The following is a 13,066-nucleotide window of genomic DNA, read 5'->3' as shown; positions in this document are numbered from 1 at the left end:
CTTTTTTCTATACATTTCTCAGATATGATAGAAAAAGTCTTGAAGAATCATGATTCCTGGTGTGCAATTTCTGTTGCAGCTGGTCCTTGATTAGACATCAGCTGTGCTGTTTACCATAGTCTATTCAGTATTCTTGATTTTTTTAAATGAAAATGTTATGTTTTATTGTACTTCTATGCTTTACCCACCCCAAAACATAATCAATTTATTGTACTAATTTAATTTTATTAATTTAAAAAAAAAGGTGGGTCAGGAACAGTGGCAAATGCAGGATTTCCAGAGGGGGGTTTCCAAATTGCTTAATTTTAGAGTGAGTGTGGTCTGTCAATGAAGAGGGTAGAATTAGCACTTAACCAGCTTTAATAAGCGTCATACAAAGTGTATTGTGTGTATTAATTCCAGCATATACAGGACCAGTGATCACAGTAAGCCATTAGATGTGCCAGTAGGCCATCCTGCCTGAGCTGAATATATTTATTTTAGATGTGGGCACCATTCCAGACTATTGGAGTAAGTCCGGGAGCAGCAGAAGAACCTAGCACTGCCCTGGACATACTGTATATGTACATATTGGGCTCTATAGCAGTGCATCTCTAACAGTGCATGTTTTCCAGATCTTCTAGTTGGTGCACAGGTTATTTATTACTGGCTGATACATGTTAAAAGATCCACAGGAGGTACTAAGTATTTCATTTGTGATACTGAGAAGAACATGCAGCACTAGTAACAATCTATTATATTACTATTTCTATTGTGGTCATGGTGTGGCTGGGGAGGGGGGTTTCCAGGCAGACGGAACCCCCCCTGCGTTTGCCTATGAGGGATCATATTTCTTATGGGCCATCCTAGAAATGTCCTCCCACTAAGTTGATTTCCCTTCTTCTGACTGAGGGGTCTGTTCATGGAGCAGAGAAAAGCCCTGTTTTGCGTTAAAGAGGGCTTTTCTCTGTTTGGTGCTTTTCACAGAGCAGGTTACCGTGGAGAAGTTCATTCTCTGCCCCGCACCAGGTGTTGGCTCCATCTCCTTTAGCCCAGCATTTTTTGCAGCAGGTTTTGTGTGACCTGCTGCTCTCAGACGTCGGTGTACACGCAGAGGGAAGCAGACATATCGGACTCTCAATATGTCGGTCTTCTCACTGCTTCCTGTTGAACATGTCAACATTATGTCAGTGACATAATCAATGTCTACATGACAGCTGTCAACTTTCAGACCATCTTGACATTCTCGACACTCCCCTCCTGTCCCATTAATACAAGAAGTTTGTAGTGTCAAATGCACCATGATATGAGGCAGAAGTTCATACTGTACGTACATCCAATTTCTGTAAAATTTTGAGTCATTGCATGTACACAAATGGACAACTGTTACCACCCTTCACTCCAAACCTGTTCACAGATCAAACACCTGTTTTTCAGTTCTCTGATCAGATATAGACAAGATACTCATACTAATCATGATTACAATCGGAAGCCACTTTTCTTATTGTTTTGTCTCTTCCAAAGCTGGTGCCACAATGAAGCAATGTATCCTGATGCAATCTTATAAAATAGATGAGTATTATCATAAAATGAAGTAATGTTTATTGAAGACTTACTTGGAATAAAGTAAAAACACACAAAGGCATACTTTTGTGAGAATCAGCATGTTATACAGTAATGCAATAATCATATAAAGAAAGCAATGTGCCAACATACTGTATGGTCATTACTTACAGGAAATTCAGTTATATAGAAAATACACAACACTGTTAGATAGGATAAAATTGTGCTTTATGTAATCTAACATTGTTCTGTCTAAATCTAATGCTACATCGTGATCAGCTGTGTAGCAGAATGTAGCTTGCTGCATTAGGTGAATAAAGTATGTGACCCTAATATGCTGATATGTACAACATAGACTGTGTCCTCAAGGATTGTACATCGTATTTATTACAAGTGATATATTGTAATCATCATCTCTGACTATAAAAAAATATATGCTAAAGCTTATGACAGTATATATATATATATATATATATATATATTTATTTAAATCCACTTTGGTTTACAACATTTTAAATGCTTGATACATAAAACCCTGTAAGTGATGATGTTGATTACACATAACATGCAAATAAAAATCTCAAAACTGTACAAGTTACAGTAATTAAGAGCATATAATAAAATGTGAGTCAGACTTTTCTGCCTTATGGGCCCCATATACTCAGGTCTACATGTGGAGCGAGTTAAAATGAAGCATTAACATTTTTTGAAGACACACAGGTCCCACTTCCTCCTGTAACTGTTCACTTTCCATATCCATTTCCATATCCATGTCCAAATGCTTCGTTTATTTGGTTCATCTGTTGGTTGTCACGTTCCTGTAACATTCTGACCAGCACAGTCGCATTGATAATGATAATTACTATTGTGACAACAGCAAACAGGATGTTGAGTGTAGTGGCCGCAATGTTTAGAGAGCGGGCCGTGGATCCATAGCTGACTGCTCCACTTTTATCTCCCAGGTGTTTTCTGTCTCTGGACTGGGGGGGACAATGAATAATTAGACAATTTCACAAAAAAATTACTTCAATGTTCACTACTAATAACAGAAAATCCTGCTCTATTGAGAACTGAAATAAATCTGTCTAAACAACACCTGGTGACTTATTATAAGTAAAACAATATGTCTGTGGAATTTAATGTAGCACAATATATTTTGTTTTGTTTCAAAATCATGTGGATACTCTCATCTAAGGTTCCTGAGTTTCCCTCTTCTGCTCCTGTAACTTTTCCTGTCTCCTCTCCCCCTTGTTTATGCAGAGACTTAGTACAGTGTGGGGGTTGCCAGTGATACAGTGAGAGGCACAGAGAGAGGGGGAGAGGTACTGCATGAATCAACAGTGAGGAATCCTGCCTTGTTTTTTTTTCTTTTTTCCAGGAAACTAGAACAACACAGTTTCACTCTGGTTGTGTCTGCTGTATCATGCTTAAAAAAAAAAAAAAATTTTACATACCCTATTTTCTTTGTCCTGTAATGTAAGCTATAGAAACAGCAGAACTAAGCATACAACACAAAGAGCTCAGAAAACGACGTAGTTTAGTGACTTATGTGATTTTCAGAAATCTGATCCCTTTAAGCCTCTTATTGTTTCCCTCCTTAGACACTGTAGAGCTGTTCTGTACACTATGGGGCACAGTTAAAGGCTGAAGCATTTACACACCAAATGAAATACAAAAGAGAATCCTCTTTCCTGCAGTAGTGCCAATAGAAGTTTCAATAAAGCAATGCAAACATACAGACGACACTTGGTATAATACTGTATAGATGCAATGGTAATGATTTTAGTACATCAGCTAGAGGGGTTAATATGAATAGAGCCAATCAGAAGCAGCCATATAATGTTGCTGATAATCCCCATTGTTGCACACAGATATTTTTTTGTTTTCGTTTTAGAATGACCTTTGCGAGAGCTGGGAAAATCCAGATAGTAGGTGTGGGGGGCGTGGCACTGCCTCATGTGGCATAATGCCATGATTAACTGATTTACGCCATGTGGGGGTGCACTGGTGAAATGGGCAAGATCCAGGACTGTTTTCTACTGCCCTGGAAGATACCCCCAAGCTCAGGAGTTTCCCGGACATTAGAGAGTAAATGAGTATGCAGCATGGTGTACCATTGCTCCAGCTCTCCAAAACCTGCAAAGAATATGCCTCCAAAAGGCATATCTGCTAATGCGCCCATCTCTAATTCTGTTGCATATACATGATGAGAACCTTACTGGGCTTAGCCTACATTTGGTCACTCCCACTCACCCCCTTTTCAGAGGGGTACAAAGGCAGCACTTGTTCCTGAATCTAGTGCAAGAAATAATCACTATTTAGTTGAATGTTATACATATGCATAAAAACTTCTGCAGCTGTATACAGGAGGCGATTTCCACTACCTCCCACACTGGTACATACAGAAACAAAATAAAGGGGGGGCTTACTAGCGCTGAAGTCTATGCCGCATCATGTCTGTATGCAACCATAGTCTATAATGAAAATACATACACATTTAATTGCACAGTAGGCACATATAGAAGATATATATATATATATATATATATATATATATATATATAAATAAAAACCATCACAAATGCAAATAGACACAATGTATTCCTTTCAATACAAACATATCCGATTTAAGTAGCACCTGTGGGTAATTTGTAATGATTCAGATACCAGCAGAAATAGTTCCAATATCAGCAGGTTACCTTATGAGTCATTAGTAACAGTGGGTATATGATACAATGATGCAATTATGTAGCAGCAAAGGTGTCACTCAATAAATAATTTGTAGCAGATTCCGCGGACAGTGGGCCTGATTCAGCTTGGATCGCAGTTGCAAAGAAGCACACAATCGGTCGATTGTTGCGTCTGCACATGCGTATGCATCGCAGTGCACATGCGCGAACTAGCAATTGCAATCAGAACTGCATTTGCAGAGTCTACGCAGACCCAGAGTGATTGACAGGAAGTGCCGTTTGTGGGTGGTGATGGGGGTTTGGTCGGGCGAATGCAGGTGCGCCAGTGCGTTTCAACTACATTGCAGGGGCGTGCATAAATTATCCACTGCGTGGCCATAAGCAGCCATAGCACTGGTAGCGTGCGTGGATGTAAGCAATTTCTGAGTAAGTTCAGAGCTTGTGCAAGTGTGCTTATGGGTCCGATGTTACTCGATGTTAATGATTGTTTTGCTATGTTTCCCTAGTATATGGATGTGAGTAAAGGAAAGTGGGCATCCTTATGTCAGGCTGCGTTCACCCACTCACGCTCTACCCCCCCAGGCACAGCTAGCTCACCCAACATCCATAAGAAGAGCGCACTCGACCTACTACTATGCGTTCACAATGTGAATGCAAACATTTAAATAGCACCGCTGATATTAGCAACTGCGGTGCATACGTATAAGCAGAATTGCAAACTGTAGTGAATCAGGCCCAATATCAGTGTAAATTCATATTACCAGTAGTTGGGGAGGCCACCCTCGAAGAGAAACCTTTTCTGTCCTATGTGGATCTGGACTTTAGAGCTGCAAGTTATATTGCAGCTGTCGGTCTGTAGTTTCTCCTGAGTGAATAGCGCTGGCAGGGGGATTCCGTGGTAGATCCTGAGAACTGGATTGCTGCACTTAATGCTCTGATAGCTGATGTACCCGCCGTTATGTTGGACAGGAAATGCCCAGTCACCGCAGCCAATGGGTGCCTTAGTTTTCTGCTATCCTGGACGGTGGATGCTGATTGTGTTGCACCAGCAGCATTGCATGCCCGATGCAGGAGAAACCACACTAGTGAGTGTGTGGTCGGACTCACTGCATGAAAGAGATCACTGTCGCGTTTCATTCACGTGACTGGACTTTCTCAAAGTGAGAACCTCTGTACTATTCAACTTGAGACAGCCATGAAGGGGGAGCATTTTGAACCAAGGAACCCAGCAGCTGATTCACTTATGCAAGACTCCCTGGAAAAATGAAGCTGGAGACACAAACTGGCATGATGCTGGAGAGGCACAGGTTGCTGGGGCGCCGAGGGGGGGGGGGGAGTGGGTACAGATTAAGTGTACTGAGCTGCAGTGGGAGACTGCTCATGGTTGCTGAGCAGTAGCCACAGCAGTCTCCTATGCCTGTGGGGGGGAGCAATCACACTGGCTTTGAGCAGTGCTGAGGGGGCTCAGAGCAACCTCCCTACCCAGCGCGCGTCCCTGCAAAGCTTTTTTGGGGGGAAGGGGGTGTGGCCACGCCTCCCGTGATTAGGCCACGCCTCCTGTTACCCGGGCCCGCCACGGCTCTTGGGCCTGTACAGGGGGCATGAACTTAATAGACATGAGGGAAATTACTGGAGTGATACAGGGGGCTATGGTCGGAGAGATATGGAGGGCATGGGCTGAAGAGACAAAGGCGGCTTGAGGCATGAGAGATAGAGGGGTCATGAACACAGGCCCTGCTTATTTCAAATTTGTGAGTTGCTGGGCCTGTTTAAACGTAAGAGATTGCGGACAACAAAAATGTATAGAATAGAAATTCACATTTTCTGAAAAAAAATTGGTGTACTGTACCTCCAAAGAGTTCACCATTTTCAAACACAATCCATAACACTTTCTTTTCTGATAAACTAGCTGCGATGAGCAACAAAATAACAAGTCTGTCTGTTTCACAATCCCCCCCTGTAAACACTCCAGATTACTAAATTTAGGGCACAAAACTATATTTTAACTGCAAATGTTTAACCCCCCCACTCCCCCATCCCCCTCCCCCCCAAAAAAATAAAAACACGCATATTGTCTGCAAGTACATGTTCATTCTGTGTATGCTCATAACAGTATAAGTAAGATGCACTTTGGAAAGAAAACACAATTTATTTTATGCTTCTTATAATGTGGATTATGATAACACTGTTAAACTGTTGTACAATAATATTTATGAAGGGACACCTTAATCTCTGGATAGTTAGATTTAGACATTATTTTCCTTTATGGATATAGCAGCCAGAAATCCAGAGTTGCTCTGAATTGTGTAATTTTATTATTGTGAAAGGGTTGGATGGTGAAAGGACTGTGGGCTAACAACATAAAACGCATCATTTTGCTGCATTATAGGCCAAGAGTAACATTTCTATCTATAGTACTGTAGAAGATTCTTGGTACTAGGCATAAGAAATCACTTGCTTACCTTGACAGAGAACACAAGGGCAATAAGCCCTAGACAGCAGAAATTCATATACATGGCGTTGAAGAGTGACCAGATTATGTGATCTCGCACAGGAGGATCTTCTGGCATTATGGTCACCACAGTGGACTGTATATGCTGGCTTGGGCTATTCCGAAACATAATTTCCTCCTTCAGAGGCTCGTAGCCCTGGGCAGTGTACAGAGGTGGCGAGTTCAGCTCTCGTGCATAATCACTGTTTTCCATAACTCCCATGTACTGTACTGTAGCAGAGGAAACTTTCAAAGCTTTCCTGTCGAGCTCACTGAGATGTGTGCAGCAGTGGAGAGAATGTTGGCTTTTCATTTGGTGGGAGGGAAAGGAGGAACCTAATGCTTCAGAGAACACTATTTCCCTGCAATGATTAGCCAACAGGTTTAAGTCTCACTTTAAAGAAGTACTGTACAAGTATATTGACACTTCAGAATATATATATATATATATATATATATATCTATATATGTTCCATAGATAAAAACCTTACGGTTTTACATGTCCCATTAAGGCTTCTTAGACATGATCTGAAATGTCACAAAACCTACTGATTTATGTGCCACTCAAACTAAAAAACAGCAATGAAATTCCGATCATTAAGGCTGACGCCTTATTGAACATGTTCCTTGCGCAATATAGATATGGTATGCCATCACACCCTGTGGTTAATTGCAGATTCAGCACTTTCACAGAATGAGATTGTTGTCACTCACAAAATGGTGGAGCTGCTATTTCACAGAATTGTGTGGTCATTGGAATACACACATGCAGGAGGTGGTTTGGGCAGTGCAGAGTGACAGACGGCTGTAGGCATGCAGGGTAGCAGCGGCGGTGGTGCAGAGCAGTGGCAGCGATGCAGTGCAAAGGGGGCATCAGCGGGTGACAGAGGTCTCACTGGTAGTGCGCATGCACCTGAGAAAATAAAATCAATAAGCCACAGATGCACAAACCCACCAGTGAGATCCATCTACGCATCTATGTTAAAAATTAAATGTGTCAAATAAAAAATGGTGCCCCCCTCCCCAAAGCTTATCCAGCACTGGGCTTTTAACAGCCAGTCCTGGTTGTGTTTAAATACAGGGGAAAAATAACATAGGGGTCCCCTGTACTTAAGCACAACCAGCACCAGGCTAGTCAGAACCTGCCCTGGTTGCCAAAATATGGTGGGTGGACAAATGACGTACTGTAGGGGTCACCCGTATTCAACGCAACCAGCACTGGGCTCTGAGCTGGCCCTAGTTCTGGAAATACAGAAGGATTTACCAGAACCAACACCGGACTCTAGCTGGGCTGGGTGATGCCACAGCTAGGGGAGCCCTTTCACTGGGCCCCCCAGCCGAAGCATCACCCCTGACCGCTAGTCAGCCCAGGCTGGGGTTTCCTGGGGAGCTGGGGACCCCCCCAATATAGATGACCCCTTCCCAGGGCACCCCAGGCCCAGGCTGATAGCCTGGGGCTATCCCCAGCACCCCTGGGCGGTGGGTGCTGGGTTTATTGTGTCGTGTGGTGCATATGAAATATTGTCTTTTGCAGTAGTACTACAGGTCCCAGCAGACATTCCACATACTGGCACTTGGAGAACCACAAGTTCCAGCAGGCGGGGCATTAAGGGCCTGCTGGTACCTATAGTACCCCTGCATAAGAAATATTAAAATTATAAAAAAGACACAAGTTTTTAAAGTATTTTATTTAGCAGCACCTTCACCTGGGAGGCGGCAGCCTTTGAGCTCTTTTACATGGCTGCCACTTCCCCCAGGACTTCTACGGCATCTTCACCTGTAGGGCGGCGGCCTTTAAGCTCTTTTCCATGGCCGCCACCCATCCAGGGCTTCTGTTGTGTTTTCTTGCTTCAGCTAGTCTTCTCTCCAGCTCCCCAGTCAATGGCTGACTGCACAGTGCCTCGTGCAGGGCGATGACATTGCGAGCCGTGATTGGCTTGCGGTGGCCATCTTTGAATTTCAAACTTGGCGCTAAGGCGCCTTTTTCAAAAGGACATGCTCGGTTCTCACCATTGCAGTCAATGGTGAGATCAGCTCATTGGCTGAGAGGCGGAAGGCTCGCCTCCCTCAGCCAATGAGCGCTCTGCACCAGGATTTCTGTACTGAAATCCCGGGCGGAGCTGTCATTCGGGTAGTAGTATTCTCTAAGAACACTACTGATGTACGAGGATCCAAGCAGTTCCATTTTTTATTTTGCCAAGACCCTGGATTGTCTGAAGAGGACAGATCCACGCATAGGAGAAGGTGAGTATGGATATTTATTACAGGTACTCCATTGGATTATCTACTTGGAGAAGAGAACAGATTGGCTAGAGGGATACTAGGTGAGTATGTAAGAAAGTGTGTGCATGTGTGAGTACATGTGTGTGTGCATGTTTCTTTTAATAAAATTGTACTTTTCTACGGTGTGTGTGTTCTGTGGTTTTTTAATATTGCTTTTGCTGTGGAACTACTGGTACCAGCAGGCCCGAAATGCCCCGCATGCTGATACTTGTAGTTTTCCAAGTACCAGCATGTGGGGGAGGCTTTCTGGGAACTGTAGTTCCACAGCAAAAGCCAATATTTTAACTTTACTTGCACTACACTTTACACAATCAACCCGGCACCCACCGCCCAGGGGTGCCAGGGATAGCCCCGGGCTATCAGCCTGGGCCTGGTGTGCCCTGGAGAGGGGGGCCCCTTTATTAAGGAGGTCCCCAGCTCCCCAGGGATCCCCGGCCTGGGCTGACTAGTGGTCAGGGGTGATACTTCGGCTGGGGGGCCCGGTGAAAGGGCTTCCCTGGCTATGGCATCACCCCCCCACTAGAAAGAGTCCGGTGCTGGTCCTGGTAAATACAGGGGGACCTTACGCATTTTTTCCTTCTGTATTTCCAGAACCAGGGACGGCTCAGAGCTTAGTGCTGGTTGCGCTGAATACGGGGAACCCCTACGTCATTTGTCCCCCATATGTTGGCAACCAGCACCGGTTCTGAAAAGCTTGGTGCTGATTGTACTTCATACGGGGGACCCATACGTAATTTTTCACCTGTATTTAGCACAACCTGTACTGGCTTTCCAAAGCCCGGTGCTTGTTGTTGATTTTGGGGAGGGGGCCAAGCCTTTTTTTTTTAACCAGGTTTTTTTTTTATTAAACACACTGACCCGTCCCTGCTTCTGTGTTTGTTTGTTTTTAACACAGTTGCAGGTATTACGGATATTCCATATCCGAGCCTGCATCTGTGTGCTGCTACCTCCCCCGGGGACTAACGCCTGCTACACCACCGCCCGCACTGCCACTGCACTGCAGGTGCCAACGCCCGCTACCGTCCCCAGTTCCCGGCCACAGCTAACACCTGCTAACCCCTACCCCCTCTCCCCCACATCCCAGCCGCAGCAAACGCCGGCTTCCTTCCCCCGGACACAGCCCCCGCTACCACCCACAAAGGCTGCCATCTTGCTGCACCCAAGTGAAGCCACAGTGAATACACCTGCTGAAGGCTCCTACTGTGGCTGCGCAAGGATTGAAACTTCCTATCTATAAAATGGCGGATTTGTGAGGTAATAGTTTAAAAACTGTAACTTTTTCAATTACCTGAACCCCAAAAGGCCCTATTCTGGCACAATAGCTGCCTAATAAAACAAACCCCAAGTCTAAATTTGCCCCCTACCCTGAGTTATGCCTTCCCAAAAATCCCCCATAGAGAACAGCAGAAAAGTTGTCCTATTTGAGAATGTCAGAAAAATGTGACAGTTGGAGTTTAAATTACTCCCAAATCCTCATTTATTAAGTTTTTGCCCTGAAATTTTGTAAGCAGAACCGAGCAACAGTTCTACCCATCTGTGCCAAATTTCAGCACAGTACCTCTAATAGCTTTTGAGGTGTATCCCCTTAAACACCCTACCCCCCATTCTGAATTCTCTATCTAGATTTCCATTTTTTTCTACTCAGCCTTAATATATATAGTAAGATGCATGGGGCTTGGAAAGCCTGGTAATACCCCGATGTGCCTGATTATAGTGGTGAACCGAGGATGGGATTGATTGGAACTGCAACTGGAATAGGGCAGGATTAAATAACTGTGATGCCAGGCAGGGAATATTTAAAAATGGGAGGCAGAAACATGAGAAAACATGGGGGCCATAAAATAAAGGGACCAACTGGGTGCGAAAGGTGATGACCGGCAAGACCAACTGAGCACTCACAAGTTCTGATGGTGAACTGCCATGCGATGCAGCCACATTGCTGGGAGTGACTCTGGGGGAGAAGAGCGGAGCACCACAAAGGGGTCCCATTACTGGTTAACCTTGATGGTATGAAATCAACTGCTGGGAACTATCGATGGTTTCATTCACCGATGGTCATCCCTGCTTTAGTACTTGCCGGACAGCAGGCCAATGAGGTCATTGGGGTGGAACTTTGTGTGTGAGAGTGTGCATGTATGTTTAAATAAATTTATACTTTCACAGTAGGTGTGTCTTGTTGCTATTTTAATATTTATTTTGCAGGTGAACTAGAAGAATCAGAGGGCCCTTAATGCCCCGCATGCTGGTACTTTTGGTTCTCCAAGTGCCAGCATGCGGGAGAGTCTTGCTGGGACCTCTAGTTCTCCAGTAAAAGACAATAATATTCATCTATTTTTTAAACACAATCAACCCGGCACCCACCACCCAGGGATGCTGGGTATATAGCCTAGGGCTATCAACCCAGGCCTGTGGTTCCCTGGAGGGGGGAACCCCTTTATTGGGTTTTTAGCAGTAAGGTGTCAATTCTTTAACCAGAGGACCAGTGAGAGGGTACCCCAGCTGTGGATTTACACCCCCAGTAGAAAGAGTCCGGTGCTGGTTATGGAAAATACAGGGAACCCCATGCATTTTTTCTCCTGTATTTTAAGAACAGAGCCCAGGGCTGGTTATGCTTGTGTGTGTGGGATGGGGGGGGGACATCATTTTTTTTTTTACAGACAACTATTTTTTTAAACACAGAAGCCTTAACAGATCTCACTGACCTGTAAAGGCTTCTGTACAACTCAGACCTTATAATGAAAGTTGCATTACAAGGTCTGAGTTTTCATAAACTTGTACAGACTCGCATAATGTAATAGCCTCGAGCTCACAAGTTCGCAGGCTATTACATATGGCAAGTTGTGGGACAAACTCGGACCTTTAAATGTGCGAGAAGGTCCGAGTTTGTCTAGCAAAGAAAACTTGCACCCGATTACATTTTGCCCCACATATTTTATTATTATTATCATTTATTTATATGGCGCCACAAGTGGTCCGCAGCGCCTTACAAAGTACATAATGAAAAAAGTAACTTACAGTACAATACAATACAATACAATGCAGGACAAGGACATGGATAATATATATTGATACATTGGTGGCCATAACACCCAAATTAGCAACAGAGCATAAGCAACCAAGTGTTAGGTGTCCTAGTGGTGAGTAAGAAGTAGATGAAACTAAAGTAAGGAGAAGCACAAGAGGGTGGAGGGCCCTGCACGCAAGAGCTTACATTCTCAAGGGGAGGGGCAGACAGACAGGCATGATACAGATGGGGAAGACAGGGAGGGGGGACCATGTAGCAGCAAATTAGGATGACAACTGGAAAGCATTGATGAAGTAGTGGGTCTTGAGAGCCTGTTTGAAGGATTGTAGAGAGGTGGAGAGTCTGATGGGGAGAGGGAGAGAGTTCCATAGGTGGGGAGCAGCATGGACAAAATCTTGGAGGCGGGAGTGTGAGGAAGTAATCAGTTGGCATGAGAGGCGGCATGCATTTTGTTGAACGAAGAGGGCGGACAGGATGGTGAAGGGAGATGAGGTCAGAGATGTAAATGGGAGAGGAGTGTGTGAGGGCTTTGTAAGCGAGTGTGAGAACCTTGAATTGGGTTCTGAAGGTAAAGGGGAGCCAGTGGAGGGCTTGTAGGAGAGGGGAGGCAGATGTAGAGCATTTGGAGAGAAAGATGAGTTGAGCGGCAGCATTGAGGAAAGACTGGAGAGGAGAGAGATGGGAATTGGGGAGGCCAGAAAGGAGGAAGTTACAGTAATCCAATCTGGATATGACCAGTGAGTGTATTAGGGTCTTAAGACCTGATTCAGACCCGCTCGCGAGCACATAGCGATCACAAGTGGGTCGATGGTCGGCCAGTGCACAAGTGCGAAGTGCGCAAGCCCCAGAGCGAGTGAGAACTTCACTCGCTCCGGGGCTTGCTACAAAACGGGGCGGCTGTCAATGTTGATCGACAGCTCACCCCGTTTTGTAGGCAGGGAGGTGGGGTGGCTGGACAAACGGAGGTGTCCTATTAGAGCAGGAAGTTCACTCGGGCTTGCGGGAACCGAGACCGTACCACGAGGGTCTCGTCGC

General features: G+C 44.7%; 1 protein-coding gene across 2 annotated transcripts in view; it reads right to left on the bottom strand.

The window, feature by feature from the left end:
* Window positions 1-1,564: 1,564 nt before the first annotated feature.
* Window positions 1,565-13,066, bottom strand: part of LOC148525209 (interferon-induced transmembrane protein 1-like) — a 29,288-nt gene continuing 17,786 nt past the window's right edge. Inside the window, exons 1-2 of one of the 2 annotated variants that reach the window (XM_088470978.1) lie at window positions 6,695-7,041; window positions 1,565-2,522 (exon numbers count right to left, since the gene is read on the bottom strand). In XM_088470978.1, the coding sequence (XP_088327104.1) occupies window positions 2,286-2,522; window positions 6,695-7,036 (579 nt within the window). In that variant the 5' untranslated portion in view covers window positions 7,037-7,041 and the 3' untranslated portion in view covers window positions 1,565-2,285. Of the gene's footprint in view, window positions 2,523-6,694; window positions 7,042-13,066 lie in introns of those variants that run through there. The other variant, XM_088470979.1, reaches the window with a different exon arrangement.

The sequence above is a fragment of the Taudactylus pleione genome, unplaced genomic scaffold (genome assembly GCF_031769625.1).
Source record: "Taudactylus pleione unplaced genomic scaffold, aTauple2 ptg000109l, whole genome shotgun sequence".
Lineage (NCBI taxonomy): Eukaryota > Metazoa > Chordata > Amphibia > Anura > Myobatrachidae > Taudactylus > Taudactylus pleione.
Note: the sequence above shows the minus strand (reverse complement) of the source record. Positions and strands in the feature narration are given on the sequence as shown.